The 14,694-nt window shown below is 41.9% G+C and overlaps 1 protein-coding gene across 1 annotated transcript in view; it reads right to left on the bottom strand.

Moving 5' to 3' along the window:
• Positions 1-263: 263 nt before the first annotated feature.
• Positions 264-14,694, bottom strand: part of LOC133957623 (MAM domain-containing glycosylphosphatidylinositol anchor protein 1-like) — a 64,631-nt gene continuing 50,200 nt past the window's right edge. The window contains exons 14-15 of the mRNA XM_062392995.1: positions 8,114-8,231; positions 264-2,255 (exon numbers count right to left, since the gene is read on the bottom strand). Coding sequence (XP_062248979.1) covers positions 2,170-2,255; positions 8,114-8,231 — 204 coding nt within the window. The 3' untranslated portion in view covers positions 264-2,169. The remainder of the gene's footprint in view (positions 2,256-8,113; positions 8,232-14,694) is intronic.

Raw genomic sequence — 14,694 nt, 5'->3', positions numbered from 1 at the left:
TCAACAGCGTCAAAATTACCTCCAACACCATCTAGATGCGAAGGTCAAATAGGCACAATATTTCTCTTATGTACTCATTATGGCTGAACAATTATTATTACAATTTGTAGCCACAATAAAGAAGAAAAACAAACAAACAAAACAATAAGTGCAATGATAAACTCAACATGACACAACACAGTCAAATGCAGGTGGTAATGATGAGCACACACGAGCGGATCTGTTATTGGAGCAAGGTGACTGATGAATGTGGAGTTTCAATTGAAGCATGATGCAACAAAATGCATGCACACTTTGCCATGAACTATTTAAATCATGGCTACCGTTGATCTTTTGGGGAACAGCACGAAAGGCGAATACACTGGTATTAAATAAATCAGAACTGATAAATGATGAGAGAAAAAGCCAGTATTTTGGAGAAAACAAGGGTTTGTATATGGAGACCGAACTGTTGTCTTAAATGCAATCATAAACTACCGTATAGATCTATGTGAGTATTGCTTAACTTTAACAATCATATCTACGCGATTATGAAAATCCTTGACACTACAGACATTCTACGTTAATGAATCAATGAGAGTATCTGATACGTGATCCACACTGCACACCGGCCAGATACTGATACTTCTCTCCTTCCAATAGGAGTGTAAGGGAGGAATCACACATGACATTGAGTAACCTGCTCTTTGATCATTTATTCAACTGAACTCCCGGACATTTTCTGCCTCTCATACCACAGCCCTTTCCCTTTCTTCCTCATTAGAGGCGTCCAGCTCTTCTCCGGAGTCTTGACGTCCAGTGACAGAGGGACAATTATGAAAAAGAGGCTGGAATAGGAAAATGAGATCTACCATTCTTTGTTTCCCTTCTACCGCAGACAAGACGTGTATTTGAGGCAGAGGGTGAGCTGAGGGCCAGACTGTGACGTCAGAAGGGAAAACTAAGTGTGAGTTTATTTGTGTCCAGGTAAATGGGTGTGTTCAGTAATGTACTGTTTGTGCGAAGAAGAGTTGAGGTTTCTACCCACGTGGCTTGGGGTCATCCTTGCATTTCCTCCAAGTGCTTAATTCAGGTTCTACCACAAATCATCTCATCTCCCTTTCATAAATATTAATATAATAATCCATTCCCCATTTCCCTTGACCCTTATAACAGCGTAAACAAACGAAAACCAAAGCAAAATATCAAAAACATTGAGAAGGCATGACAAAATTGCAACATCACATAATACGTAGAATAAAACCCAAAGGAACAGCAGAGGTTGTATAAACGTTGTGCTTCTTTAATTTCACTTTGTAAAGTCCTCCACTGTCCTGGTTGTGTTTGAAGTTTAAACTTTGTTATATTTGATATATTTATATATATAGATAAATGTACACGTGTCTCCGCGCTGAGGTTCGTCTCAAGTGGCAAGCAGAGGGCGAGCAGGGAGGCTACCAGGAGCACCGTCCTTTTTACCTCCTCCTCTGGTTTGTCCTTTCCTCGCCATTCATTTCTTTCTTTATTCATTCATTCATCAGTTTTTTCATCGCTCTCTTTGTCATTCAGTCGCTCCCATGGTCCCAAAGGGTAGGATGGACAGGAGACAGTTTCTGTGAATAGGAAGGATTTTTCCCGACTTTCTATCTCTCTTTCAGTTTCTTCTTGGAATCCCTGTTCCCTCGCTTTATTCCCTCCGGTCCTTTGTCATCTTTGGTAGAGTGTCCGACACTTTGGTGTGTCTCGGGAATTGGGCCGTCAAGGATTGTAGTTCGAGGGGAGTGGAGATACATGAGAGGGTCTGTGTATGGGCGAAGGGTTTTGATGAAGGAGAAGAAGGAAAAGGTGACAAAGTGGGAGGATGTGAAGGTCGTCTGTCGAAGATCATTAAGTATGTTCACCTTAAATACAGTCTGTTGGTTATACTGCAGAGTGTCTGCAGGGGAAATGTTCAAAGATATTGGAGGAGGAGAAGGTAGACAAAGACTTTATGTTACCATTTACCTATAAGCAGGAATGATGAGACGGATGCATAAAGGTTAGAGAAACAGTGAGCGAGGAGGACGGACAGGTGAGGTGACAAGTAAGTAGAGGAGAGAAGAGGGGCAAGGATAGAGAGAGCAGTTAAAGAGCGAGTCGGGGCAGCGTCTGGCAGTGCAGACAAATGGTGGCTGTGGTGAAAAGTGCTCATCATCTGTAGAGCAGCGACAGCAGGCAGGAGAGGCCAAAGGTCAGCCGGCTGGCCAATGGGAGTGAGCATGAGCCACCGATCAGGACTAGGGAAACAAAAAAGAAAACATCATTATTGTCACGTCTTAATATATGTTATTGACTGCATTTTGTGATGTGTGTAAAGTGCAGGGGTTTTGTATTGTCAATGTGTGATTTTGTCACGTGTAGAGTATTTAAACAATGTAAGCCAAATGGCACAAGTGATTCCAGCACATGAATATTACTAACTCTATGAAATCACTATAATTATAACTCTAGAGTTTTACAACTAATATAGTATATGTTGTCATCATCGCATGCTAATCAATTTTTACTCATAATTGATTCTTGTAAAATCTGCTTAATGAGTGGCCATAACAAATTTCATTTTCTTTCTGCTGTATACGAACATTAGATAAAAGGTGTTAGTTGTGATTTGATTTCATATATGCCATTTTATAAACTATGTATATCTGTGGGTCTTGTGAGAATTATGTTAAATGTGCATGTGAACCCCTTTGGTCTGGGGCCTGATGCATGTGAACCTAAAAAAGCTCCGCCGTGGCAGAGAGTTTGGAGAGCTGTCCTCTGCGTGCCATCATTTAAAAAAAAAAAGAAAAAACATTAGACTGAAGTTAAGCCACAGACAGAAGGTTGTAGTAAAATGGATCTGTGTTTTGTGATCTCACTCAGAGAAAAGAAAGAGGCTGTCAGACAGAAAGGGTCGAGTGGAAGAGGAAGAGAGGCACAGAAGGACTGAACCATGAATGAGGGGGTGGATGAGTAAACAAGTAAGAGCGACAGAGAGATCCCACACATTGTCTCGACAGCTTTGAGATTTCAATGAGAAAAACAAGTTACCATTGATGTCATCATCAGCAATACAGTACGTGATGGATTGTTCTTCTTTATTTTTCCTCTGCAGGTTGTTATTGTGGATGTGCACCTTTTATGTGATGTCACCTAATCGCTCCAAAGCCCAACATTTGCATATGCAAGTTTCTCTATGGCTTTTTTTATGTTCAAATTCCTGCACAGACGCAGATTAGTTCTACACACACACACACACACACACACACACACACACACACACACACACACACACACACACACACACACACACACACACACACACACACACACACCCTCGACCTCAACACACTGAGACCATTGAAAAAGTGAGGACCGGTCAAAATGTCATCACTCTGGGTCTATGCTAAAAATGGTGCTCACAAATATGTAAACACAGGAACACACACAGGAACACACACACACACTCTCTCAAAGCATTACACAAATGCAGCAACAAATTACACATACGAGCTGCACAAATACAAAGTTTCATAACTAAAAAGTAGGTATTGCATTAAAAAGATCAATACGATTTCATATCAAGGGTCCATCCTCCAGGCAGAAAATCAATGTTTATAATAAAGCTTTGAAGCGCACAAAACACACACAAACACACTCACAATTTTACCCACTCACACACACACAAACAAACATATACACACACACACATACATAAAATAACATAAAGTATGCTGGCAACATATTGAAATGGAACATGGCGTTTTACATCCCTCTTTCTGCTTGTCTCTCTCCATCTTTCCTTTTAGCAATCCTACCCCACCCCCCCTCTCAGACACATACACACACTCACACACATACACAGTCATGTAAAGATACATGGAAGTCTATTTCAGTTTTTGTTTGCAGTGATACTGATGCATCATACATCTTTCTGTGCTGCCATGGAGTAAAATGGAGTTCAAAAGATAAGTAGTATTACTATCAACTGCTACTATCAACAGGATGGGATACATTTAAAATATAAACAGTGGGAGACATGTATGCCCTCTACCACCTCTTTACCGTCCACACACAACTGGGACAGGCACCGCTCTTTGAATTCATACGCAGGTGGAGCTGCACCCAGCATGTCACTGGCAATGATTCACTTGTGGAGAACTGCAGGATAACAGTCCCAGTCACACATAGCTTTTATTTGTATGTGCAAATACTTTGTGTTGTTTTATTGTGGCTGAATTTGCCGGTTTCTTCCATTGGATTTGGCTGCAACGCTGTTTACCCCTGAAACTCCAGAAGTGTTTTGTGGACTTAAACACTTCACCTGCCCTTCCATCAGCATTGTGCTGAGGAGATGATGAGTGCATTTTTCTGTGAATTATCCATTAAACCCTAACCTACCCACAATTCACATCTTACCACTAACCTTAACCAGGACCTCTGAAATTACATTTTTCCTCATTTGGAAGAGTTTTTTTTCCCATTATGTCTACTGGTCCTGACAAGGTCAATGTTAATGCTCAAAAAAGTCCAAAAGAGTTAAAAAATATTATAACACACACCACACATATAAGTATAAAATTACTTTATAAATCCTGTGCATCTTGCATCAAGGCAGATCAAACAAATTAGAGGGAGTCATATTTTGAATTCATCAAACCTTATGAGCACAGGTTGAGCTAAATCAGGGGTGTCCAAACTTTTTGTCAAGAGGGCCACATACACAAAAAAAAACAAGGACTGGGCCACTCACGCCGCCACGTGGCGGCATTTGAGGGACGTGGCGGCGTTCTGAGGTACAGCTGGCAAGTCAGGGCTAAGAAAGGCAATACAGTGGGCCATAGTTGATTATATTACATTACATTTCATTTAGCTGACGCCTTTATCCAAAGCCACTTACAATAAAGGCCGGCGCATGGTTCGGCAACTGCAGCTGCAACTTTTCACGCAGTTGTGTTGATGAACTCGTTTTAATTTATGGTTCTCAAAGGATTGCGCGTGTTGCAAAGCAGTTCACCGCCAGAACACTAGGTGGAGTAACGTTTTTTGTCGAAGACGACCTTAGAGACGCCTTCTTTGTGTGTGGCAGTCGTCGTCGACTGTTTATTTCTTTATTACTTTTTCTGGAGGACAAATTTGTCCCTGATCTTTCACCACAGCTTCGTACCTTCGTCAACCTGCAAACATATGTTAGCCGAGATCACCTTACAGGAATTGCAGGCCATCTGCGCGTCTTTGTATTCCGTCAATGACGGGTTATACAAGTGGTCATACTTTCGGATCTCTTCTGCCAAACGCTCTTCTATTTGGTCTATATTGGTTCTTCTAAATCTTCCTTGGTTTCTGCCGGTATTATGGGGCATGTAACCGCAAATGTGACTCCGGAAAGGATGTAGTTAGCGGACCAATCACAGCCTTGCGGGCTGCGTGAGGCTTGCATAGCTTTGTCGTATAGTTACAAAAATTGAGCAACGCACGCAAGAAGGGGTACGCAAGGGGCTCTGGAGCGTACCCTTCTTGCATGTCTCTGAAAACTTAGAAGCATGCGCCGGCCTTAAGTGCATCAACCCCGAGGGTACAAACCCAGAACAACAAGAATCAAGAAAGTAAAATTTCTTCAAAAATAAAGCAAAACAAAGTGCTATAAGTTGTTGCCATTTAAGTGCTACCAAATGGTTAGTTTAAAAATATATATTATATATTTTATATTATATAAGACATTGATGCGGGCCAATTAAAAATGGATGTTGGGTCGCAGTTGGCTCGTGGGCCGTAGTTTGGATACCCCTGAGCTAAATCCTTCTTTCATCCTCACTTTACCTTCACCGACTCCACGGTGGCATAAAATCTCTATAGTCAAGACAGATGCATTTGTGTTTCTTACAGTGACGAGGACTCTTTAGTCGCCTGCCTGATAATTACCCATCTGTCTGCTCTGTACCGCTCTGCCTACACAAAACCTGCAGGACACAAATGCACACGCACGCACTCTCAGAGGGCTCAAGAGCTTTCCTCTTCCTGTTTACACCTTCATCCATTATTCAGTCCATCCGCCAGTGTCTTTACATGTGCATATTTGTGAGATCGCAAACACACTCGCACACAGGCGTCTCACATTTGGGCTTTAAGGAAGTAAAGGCAGGTTATTAATAATTCACTTTGTCATTTTTGTCTTTTGTGTTGTTTTTCCATGGCTCCAAGGTTTTCTTTGTGGTGGGACATGGCAGTAAAACATGGACAAACATTTTTCACACATGTTGCACCAGAAAATCTGCATTATTGTATCAAACTATTTTGCATTTGGCACCAATCCAAACCTGTCAGGGGCTCGACCTGAGCTTTATTTCCCCCTTTTCTCTGATTGCTTTTTGGGACTTTGTTAAACCTTTCTGAGGCTAAACCTAAAGGACTTGAACAAACTAGTCAATATAATAATAATAATAATGATAATAATAATAGTAATAATAATATAACTCTTTATTCGTATAACACTGATGTATAATAGATACGCTGTCTCGAGCCCTGGAAACCGAGAGTAGCAGCTGCTTAGCAAATTGAGGGGGGGGTGGGGGGTATCAGGGATGAGTAGCTCTGCTAGGTGAGGTGATGAGAGGCCAGTCAGTTAATTTAAACTTGAGGAATACAAATTTAAAGCAATACAAACTGCACACATTTTAAAGCTTAGGTTGATGATCCTGTAAAACTGGCAAGAGCAGGCTCCACATAGACAAAAATGCAACCGATTCATCTCATCCCCACTCGCATCTCCCTCCCTTCGGCGCTCTCATCAAAGCTGCACCCTCGAAACACATCAACCCTGTTTGATGACTGCAGGAAGTTGACTTTTCCCTGACTCGCTGGCCAACTTTAGGCCACTGTCTCTGCTTCAGCGTCTCTCTGGCTGAGAGGACGGGCAGGGTGAGAGATAATTGGTTGTGTTTATTTCCGTCCTGTGAGGCCACAGACACTGGCTTTTTTTCAGACAAATCTATTAAATAATGACTACTGGGATGTGAAAAAGATTTTCGTTTGATAAGTAAAAAAAATGTCAAAGGATTCTTTAAACGGTACTATTACTTAAGTGAGTGTGAGTCTAGAAGGTACAAATGCCCAAATAAGATGAAGTCTCTCGCTCTCTCGCACTCTCTCTCTCACAGACACACACACACAAACACACACAGACCTCCTTTCGCTCTCTCTAAGTCTTTGACCTTTTATCTGCCTCTGTCTCTACTCCATGACCCCTCCCCTCCCTCTATCTGCCCTGCTGGCTGTTTGTGTCTCCCTGCACACGCTTACATGGACATGCACTCCTTCACTGAAACTCACCGCTTTGTCTTTCTGCCTCACCCTTAAGGCAAAGTGCTGCCTCACAAACCGTATTTACAAGCGAAGAAAACAATAGCATTGTGTTGTTCTACACATGGACCCTTAGCTTGGTTTAACTTGGAGTGAGTGGAGCAATCGTGGTGTCATGCACACCTCTCTTTTTGCTCTCTCTTTCTTTCTTCTGCGTTAATACCAAGATTTCGAGGATGAGGAGTAATGTGCAGAGGTAAGGAGTAAATAGTGGGGAGATGGCTAATTGAGAAGAAAAGGTAAGAGGTATAAAAAGAAGGTGGATGTGGAGGAGTCCGTTGGGTTGTTTTGTGAAAAGTTAAAAGATAAAGGGATGGAAAGTAAATACAACGAAAGAGACAGAGGAAAGGACGGAAATGAGGACGAGGGTTCCAGTTCGCCTTGACGCCGGTGCCCTGCAGTGTCCACTTGTTTGCGTTCAGCTCTCACACTGACCCCCCCCCCCCCCCGCTGTCTCTGCTCTATTTCCACAGTTCTCAAACACTAAAGAAGATATTTAGCTCTTTTTTCTCTCGTTCCTTTGAATTTGTGTCCCGACACTAATTCCCTACTCTGTTGTCCCTCCATTCATTTCTGTTTTGCTGAAATCAGTTGAGTTCATCGCAGTCTAATTTTGCTCCGTGTCAGCTTCCCAGCAACTTCTTTATTCGCTCAAAAGCCAAGTGCCTTCTTAGCAAAGTGCTTCATAGGGTCCTTGAACGTTTCTTTGTGGTTGTGTGTCTACATCCCTCCACTCAATACAAGTCTATCTTACCTGTCTTACCTGCGCTGGCTACAGTGTTCTGCTGTTTGCACTTTCCTATGGTGATGGAGACGTCGTCGATGGCAATGTCCCCCTCGAAACTCTGACCTCGGATTCCTTCAAAAACAATCTGGTTAGGGAAGGAGATAAAGACACAGATGGATGCTGGGTGAGTATATCAGAAAAGAAATAGCTGGTGCACAAAGCAAATACATTTTAGGGTTTCTTAAATTAAGTTTACTTTACATCTAAATTAAAAGACAAGATGATGACACACTGTTTGGTTTCAGATCGAACATAAAATACATGACATTTGACATTAGTCAGTGGAGCTGCAGTAAAAAAAAAAAAAAATGTATTTAATTTTAAATTGAATTATTAATCTTTTAATTAATTATACACACAGCACAGGAAATATCATGTTAGTAGTTATACATCACATCTTTAGACTGTTGTATCATTTATGTAACAGGAGACTCCATCTGAAAACTTTCAAGGCGACTTTTCCCATTTTTGCCACCAGCCATCTGGGTTTGACTGACAGCCTAATTACTTTGGTGTACCGAGGCACCTGAAGCCCATCGCACCCGACTAATCAAAAAACGAGCGTATTCTGTCTGGAATATGAGGAGGAACAAGCAAATAAACAAGAAAACTGTGTTGCTCCAGAAAACAACAAAAGCAACTCTCATGACTGCAGATGTCGACAATAAAGACAGCCACTGATACTGTACAATGTTTAATCTTTAATATGAAAACTTCTGACAGATTATAAATCCTAAAGTAATAATGATAGCTCATTTGACCCATTTAGTCGTTTTTACAGAAATGTGCTCCTTGCACAAATTGGTGCGTTGGCTCATATATGTGTGTACAGTTACTACTACGTTACCAACTAGCCCTTGAGCAGAGCACTGCACCCTCAAAGTTATTCCAGCAGAGCAGGAGGAGTAAGAGGCGAAACAGGTGATGACAGCATGCGTTTTGCCTGTATACCGTTATTTTTAATTTACAGGTTAACAGGAGAGCGAGCAGATGCATACATGGAGGAGTAACAATCATGCATGACTGACTCTACTCTCCAAACAACATCTGTGTGGAGTATTCACAGAATGCAGAGCGTATTTAACCCAAGAAACAGGCAGAGCAGGGCCGACATCAATTTGTTTATAAATATATCAAGCTGGAGCGATTGTTGGTTTCAATTAACCTGGAGAGAAGCCGGAGCCGACCCCATATATGGTCTGTAAGTAAGTGGAACGAACGCCAAGGTAACCTCCCCCTCACCGCCGAGGCATTCCATCACCTGTGTTTTAATCTGCGGGTGTTGTGCTGTTAGCTCCTAAAAGCTGTGTCGGTTTGAAGTATCAAACAGAAATTCATGGGGCAGATACCAATAACCTATTTTTTGCCACAGACAAGTATAGCAGCATGGCTGAAAGCATGTGAAGAACTTTCTCCAGTTGGCTTGAGCTGTTTAAACATAAAATGCCTAAAAGTTGAAGTTGGAAAATCCTCGGGGGACTCCCCATCTGGGATGCAGAACACCCACTGTGTGTTAGGCCTCATGGTTACCACTTATAGAGCTGCTTTCCAACATGCACTCAACTCTGGATAACCTTGTGACATTATCCCAAGTAAAAACTTGGGATAATGAGAAGGAGCAATATGGCGTAAAGCATGTTATCCAAGTAAAAACGTCCAGCCCTATGGGAATACAGCAGATTTTTTTGAGGATTCACTTCAAGCAAGTGGGCGTTTTGATGACTTGTGGCATGCAGAAAATTATGTTTTTTTTTATTTATAAAACCTAAAACAAAAGTTCTGCCAGTAGACTTCCCCCAAAAAAGGTCAAGAGAATATTTGGTGATAAGAGCCGACGCCAGTGACAATAGGCCGTAAATAACTTCAACGCTCTGGAGATTTCTTCGTCCTTTGGAACACATCTGACCGGAGAATCTCCCGCTGCGTTGTTCATGTATGAACGCTAAACTACGGAGAAAGTCTGTGCAGTCATTCTCAAGAATTCATGTTTGAAAACTGCTTTGCAAACATGATGTGTGCTAAGTGACGAATGCAAAGCCTGCACCACTGCTCCTAGAGAGGGGCGGCCATGATTGGAAGAACCTTTAATCTCTTAGAGAGAAGTGGAGTGAGAAAAAGGCTGGATGAGTTTAGCTGGTCAGGCTCATTTGTAGAAAAGGGTCAATGGATTTTATGGCAGATGGTACGTGTGAGGGATATTCAGAGGTAGTAGAGGGAAGAGGCTAATTGCTCAAAAGGACACTCATCTAATTTATAAATGCTAAAATGCAGTTCCTCACTTTGTGCATGTGTTTACTATTTCTATTATATTTATTGTTTCACCTTTTCCCACAAATAGGTGTTGGTTTGTGGTAAACACACATGCACACAAACACACCCGCAGTGTCAAACTGCAGTGACACTGGAGCTGTGCATGCGTGCCTCCGTGCACCTGCGAGCACGAGACACCAGATTGTTGTATAATTAGAGATGATGAGAGGGAAGCCAAGAGAAACACCGGCCGTCACAAAGCACACAAAACGACATCACAAATAACTGCCTCCTTTAAGCCACACAGCAGCGCAATCGCACCGAGCATAATCATTTCCTCAAAGGAGGAGAGGAGAGGCACAAAGGCAATGCCAAATCCTGCCATGCAGCACAGGATGGCAAAAGCAATGATTCGATGTGTTTGTTCTTCCTGGAAAGGCTCGGGGACACAGGATTACGTCCTTTGACTTAAAGTTCACTGCTGACCGACCAAGCTGAAGTGTGAGTGGCCTGTGCCAACACTGGCTCACACTTAAAACACCACTGATGGGCACTGTGCTGGAGTGTCTATACACAAGTGCAGCTCAGGGTTTCTCAACCTTAGGAGTGGCAAAGCCGCTCCATATACAGTCGCTGAACATTGATAGAAAGGATTTTAACTTTTGAGATATGACAGATATATCTTGATGAATAATAAATCCGGTATACAGGATGCAATATATAATTGCTTTCAGACAAACAATCTGTGCACTTCCAAAAAGCAAAGTGCTGCAAGTGGTGGGGTTTGAAGATTGAATGTTAAGCGTAATGGCAGTTAAAGGCTCCTGTTATTGCTAATGTGCATGATGGACAGCTTGTGTGTGTGTGTGTGTGGGGGGGGGGGTGAGACTGCAGGATCAAAGGCTGTACAGTAAAGTGTCAGGCTGGAGTTGTGAACGTGTCGTTCTGTCAAGCCGTGTAACCTTTAATGTTCGCATTGATGTGCTGTCCACATACCAGAGGGTACACAGCCACCAGAGAGTGTAAAACAGAGAGGGTGTGTGTGTGTGTGTGTTTGTGTGTGTGTGTGACAGAGAGAGAGAGAGAGAGAGAGAGAGAGAGAGAGAGAGAGAGAGAGAGAGAGAGAGCTTTGAAATACGAGTGCGGATGAGAGTCGCTGCAGTGTGAGGAACACAATTGTGGGTTGGCCTGGTTTCCAACAAGCCCTCAGGTACAAAACACTGTGATGAACACAGATGGCCTCTGGGTAATCCACAGGGGAGCGAGTGAGAACACAGCTATTCTACTACAACATGACATGTTACCTCTTTTTTGTATCTGCATTGATTTTACATGTACACTTAGCTGCTCTGCAAGTTTGCAATATCCTCTGATTCTGTTATATCTAAGACAGAAGCGTGATTGACAAGAGAGCAGAGCAAGATAGATGGTGGTTCGATGGAGGGTTAAAAACATTTAGCGAGAGAAATCTCCACAGATACTGATTGACAAGTGGAGACACTTGTGAATGTGAATGTGCCGCTCAGAGAAAATGCTTCGCTTTCCCAAAAAATGCAATAAACCCAAAGCATAAGCAGAGAAGCTCAGAAACAGAGAGTTCACATTTCAGGAATTTACAACTTGAATACACACAGACATTAGCAATCAAGGCCAGCGGGCAGTCAACAATTGACGTTCTAATGCTTTTTTATTGGTTGGCTTCAGCCCTGTTTACAATAATAGTCTTGTTTTAATGCAAACCACTGGCTGGGCAGCGGCTCTTGATTTAGAGAGGCAGGAAGGGAAGCTGTTCTCAAAGACATCATTACTTTTGTTGGGCGGACCACAAAGAGAAGGGAAACGCTGAGGCGAGTGGCAGTACCTCAAAGAGCTTCAGTGTACGCAGCCACTGAGCCGTGCACACGACTAGAAAGTTTGTGTTCTCTGTGGACATGCTCTCAACATGAAGCAGGAATGAAACGAGTGTCAATATGCAGTCACTCCTGCAGACCGTGGGTCTAAATAAGGTCTACTTCAAAAACACGTCCCTGAGAGAATTCGACATGATTAGGAAATCATGAGGGTCATTCAAAGGAAAGATTTGAGACAGTAAAAGAATGGACACTATCAGTGTCTGTTTATTTAACATGGGAATTTAAGTTAAAGTCTTCTTCAATTATGCAGAAAAAGAATCAAAAGAATTAAAAGGCGACGCGACAGACACAGGAAAGACCTTAATTGAACTGGGTTTTGCACAATGACCAGCTTTGAGATGGCAAATGAATGTTAACATTACTGCCATGTGACATGAACTCCACTTCCCGACTTCTATGATGAAGATCAAACAAGAGTGTTAGTATAACAGAGACAGATCGAACACGTAGAGGCTGAAACTTAAAGGTTGAGTGTGTAAGATGTAGGTGAAAGGAATATATTGGCATAAATTGAATATGAAATCATTCTAGTCTATTTTATCTAAATTGTTCAAATTGTTGTTTTCTTTACACTGGAAAGAGCATTTTTATAATGAGATACTTTATATTTACGTCGGGAGCACATCCTCTCTACGGAACACCTTTTGAGTTTTATGCCAACTGAAGCCAACCACAGGTTCTCTCTCATGTTCGAAAGGGGAGGGGGATGTGAGGGGTATTCAGCTGCTACATGTGACTTCACCACTAGATGTCACTAAATTCTGAACACTGAACCTGTAAAAGGGGCAATGGACCAATGAAACATGTTAAAGTCACTCATTAGATATGGAAGTAGTCACGCTGTGAAAAAACGGTACAATAACTTCTGTTGCTCTGGAGGATCAGATCTGACTTAATTGCACCGGTGATGTCATCAGAGTTTAGTTGGCTTAAGCTTTGACACTATGCATTTAAACAGGCGTAATATTTCACTCATATGAATTTCTTTCCACATATATCAACCAACTTCGGCTTAGCATTTAATTTAATTCTGTATAACTATGTCATTAAAGGTCATTGTGTAGGATTTGGGGAATCCATCTGCATAAATTTAATACAATATAAATTATTATGTTTTTATTAGTCTATATTCATTGTGTGTTTTCATTACTTCATTATGAGCTCTTCATACCTATATCGGAAGTGGGAAGTCTTCCATGGAGTCTGCCACGTTGCATTGCAACGTTTCTACAGTAGCCCAGAAAGGACAAACCAAACACTAGCTCATTGTGCCTTTTGCATTGTTGCATTACCTGTAGGTTCTCCCACACTCTTGGAAGGAGACAGTGAAGGGAGGGGTACTCAAACCGAGAGAAGGCATTAAATCCTACACAGTGAACCTTTAAATGTGCATCACACTGCAGCTGCAAACTGGAGACTATGACTACATATCCTGGTTTAAAGATAGAAGCATATTTTATTTTGACAATCAATCTAAAAACTTGTGACTTGCCCTCTTGCAACAGCCCGACTCTACACCATGATAATTCAGGTAATTAAACATCTACGCTAGATACCGATTGGCAACTGTGTAGCATGGACTTTCATTACTGTTCAACTGCCAAATGCTGATTTAGATATTTATTGCATCGTACACTATCATGGAAACAAAGCAGCCAGAATATTATCCCTTGAGCAACCTAAACCCCACCCCTGTTCCTCTTTAACTGTTGTCAGCGCATGCAACAAACACTAGTATCAAGTGTTTCAGACACAGCGAACCATAGTAATTGGCAGAATAAAAGTGATGGAGCCACTCTTTATCCCCACGTCTTTTTTCCGACAAAATAAGCTAAATAGAGGAACACAACAACATCAATTGTGTCAGGTAATTGTCAGTAGCAGACAGCTTAGTCATTATTATTGATTGTAAGGAAATCAGCACTCCCCAGAGACAGAGAAAGAGATAGAGAGATTGAGGGAAAATGAGAAACAGAAGAGAAAGGAGGTAAAAGAGAGGGTGGCTGCAGGAATAAGGCAACAATAGGAGCTGAGAGAAAGAGAAAACTTGCGAGAGGCAGACAGGTCTTATTTCATTTCATCAGGCCCCTGGGGAGATCGATACATGACGTATAAGGTAGTAAGAAGGAGGTAAAAGTGAGACTGAGGAGAAAGAGAGAGGGAGTAGGAAAGTATGTTCATCAGCTCGCCTCCTCCGGCAAGTGCGAGGATCAAGGCTGCACACTTGCTACATTATTTAGCAACTCTATTTGTTACATGTGGTTTGCGTGGCTGGTGCATGTGCATGTGTGTGTTATATGATTACGGGGATTACATAGTTTATCTTAATCCTTATAAAGGTTATAGAGTGTTTAACTGAATGGCCGCAAGATAAATACGAACATT

The sequence above is a fragment of the Platichthys flesus genome, chromosome 1 (genome assembly GCF_949316205.1).
Source record: "Platichthys flesus chromosome 1, fPlaFle2.1, whole genome shotgun sequence".
Lineage (NCBI taxonomy): Eukaryota > Metazoa > Chordata > Actinopteri > Pleuronectiformes > Pleuronectidae > Platichthys > Platichthys flesus.
The sequence above is the reverse complement of the archived record's forward strand: the minus strand, read 5'-3'. Positions and strand labels throughout refer to the sequence as shown.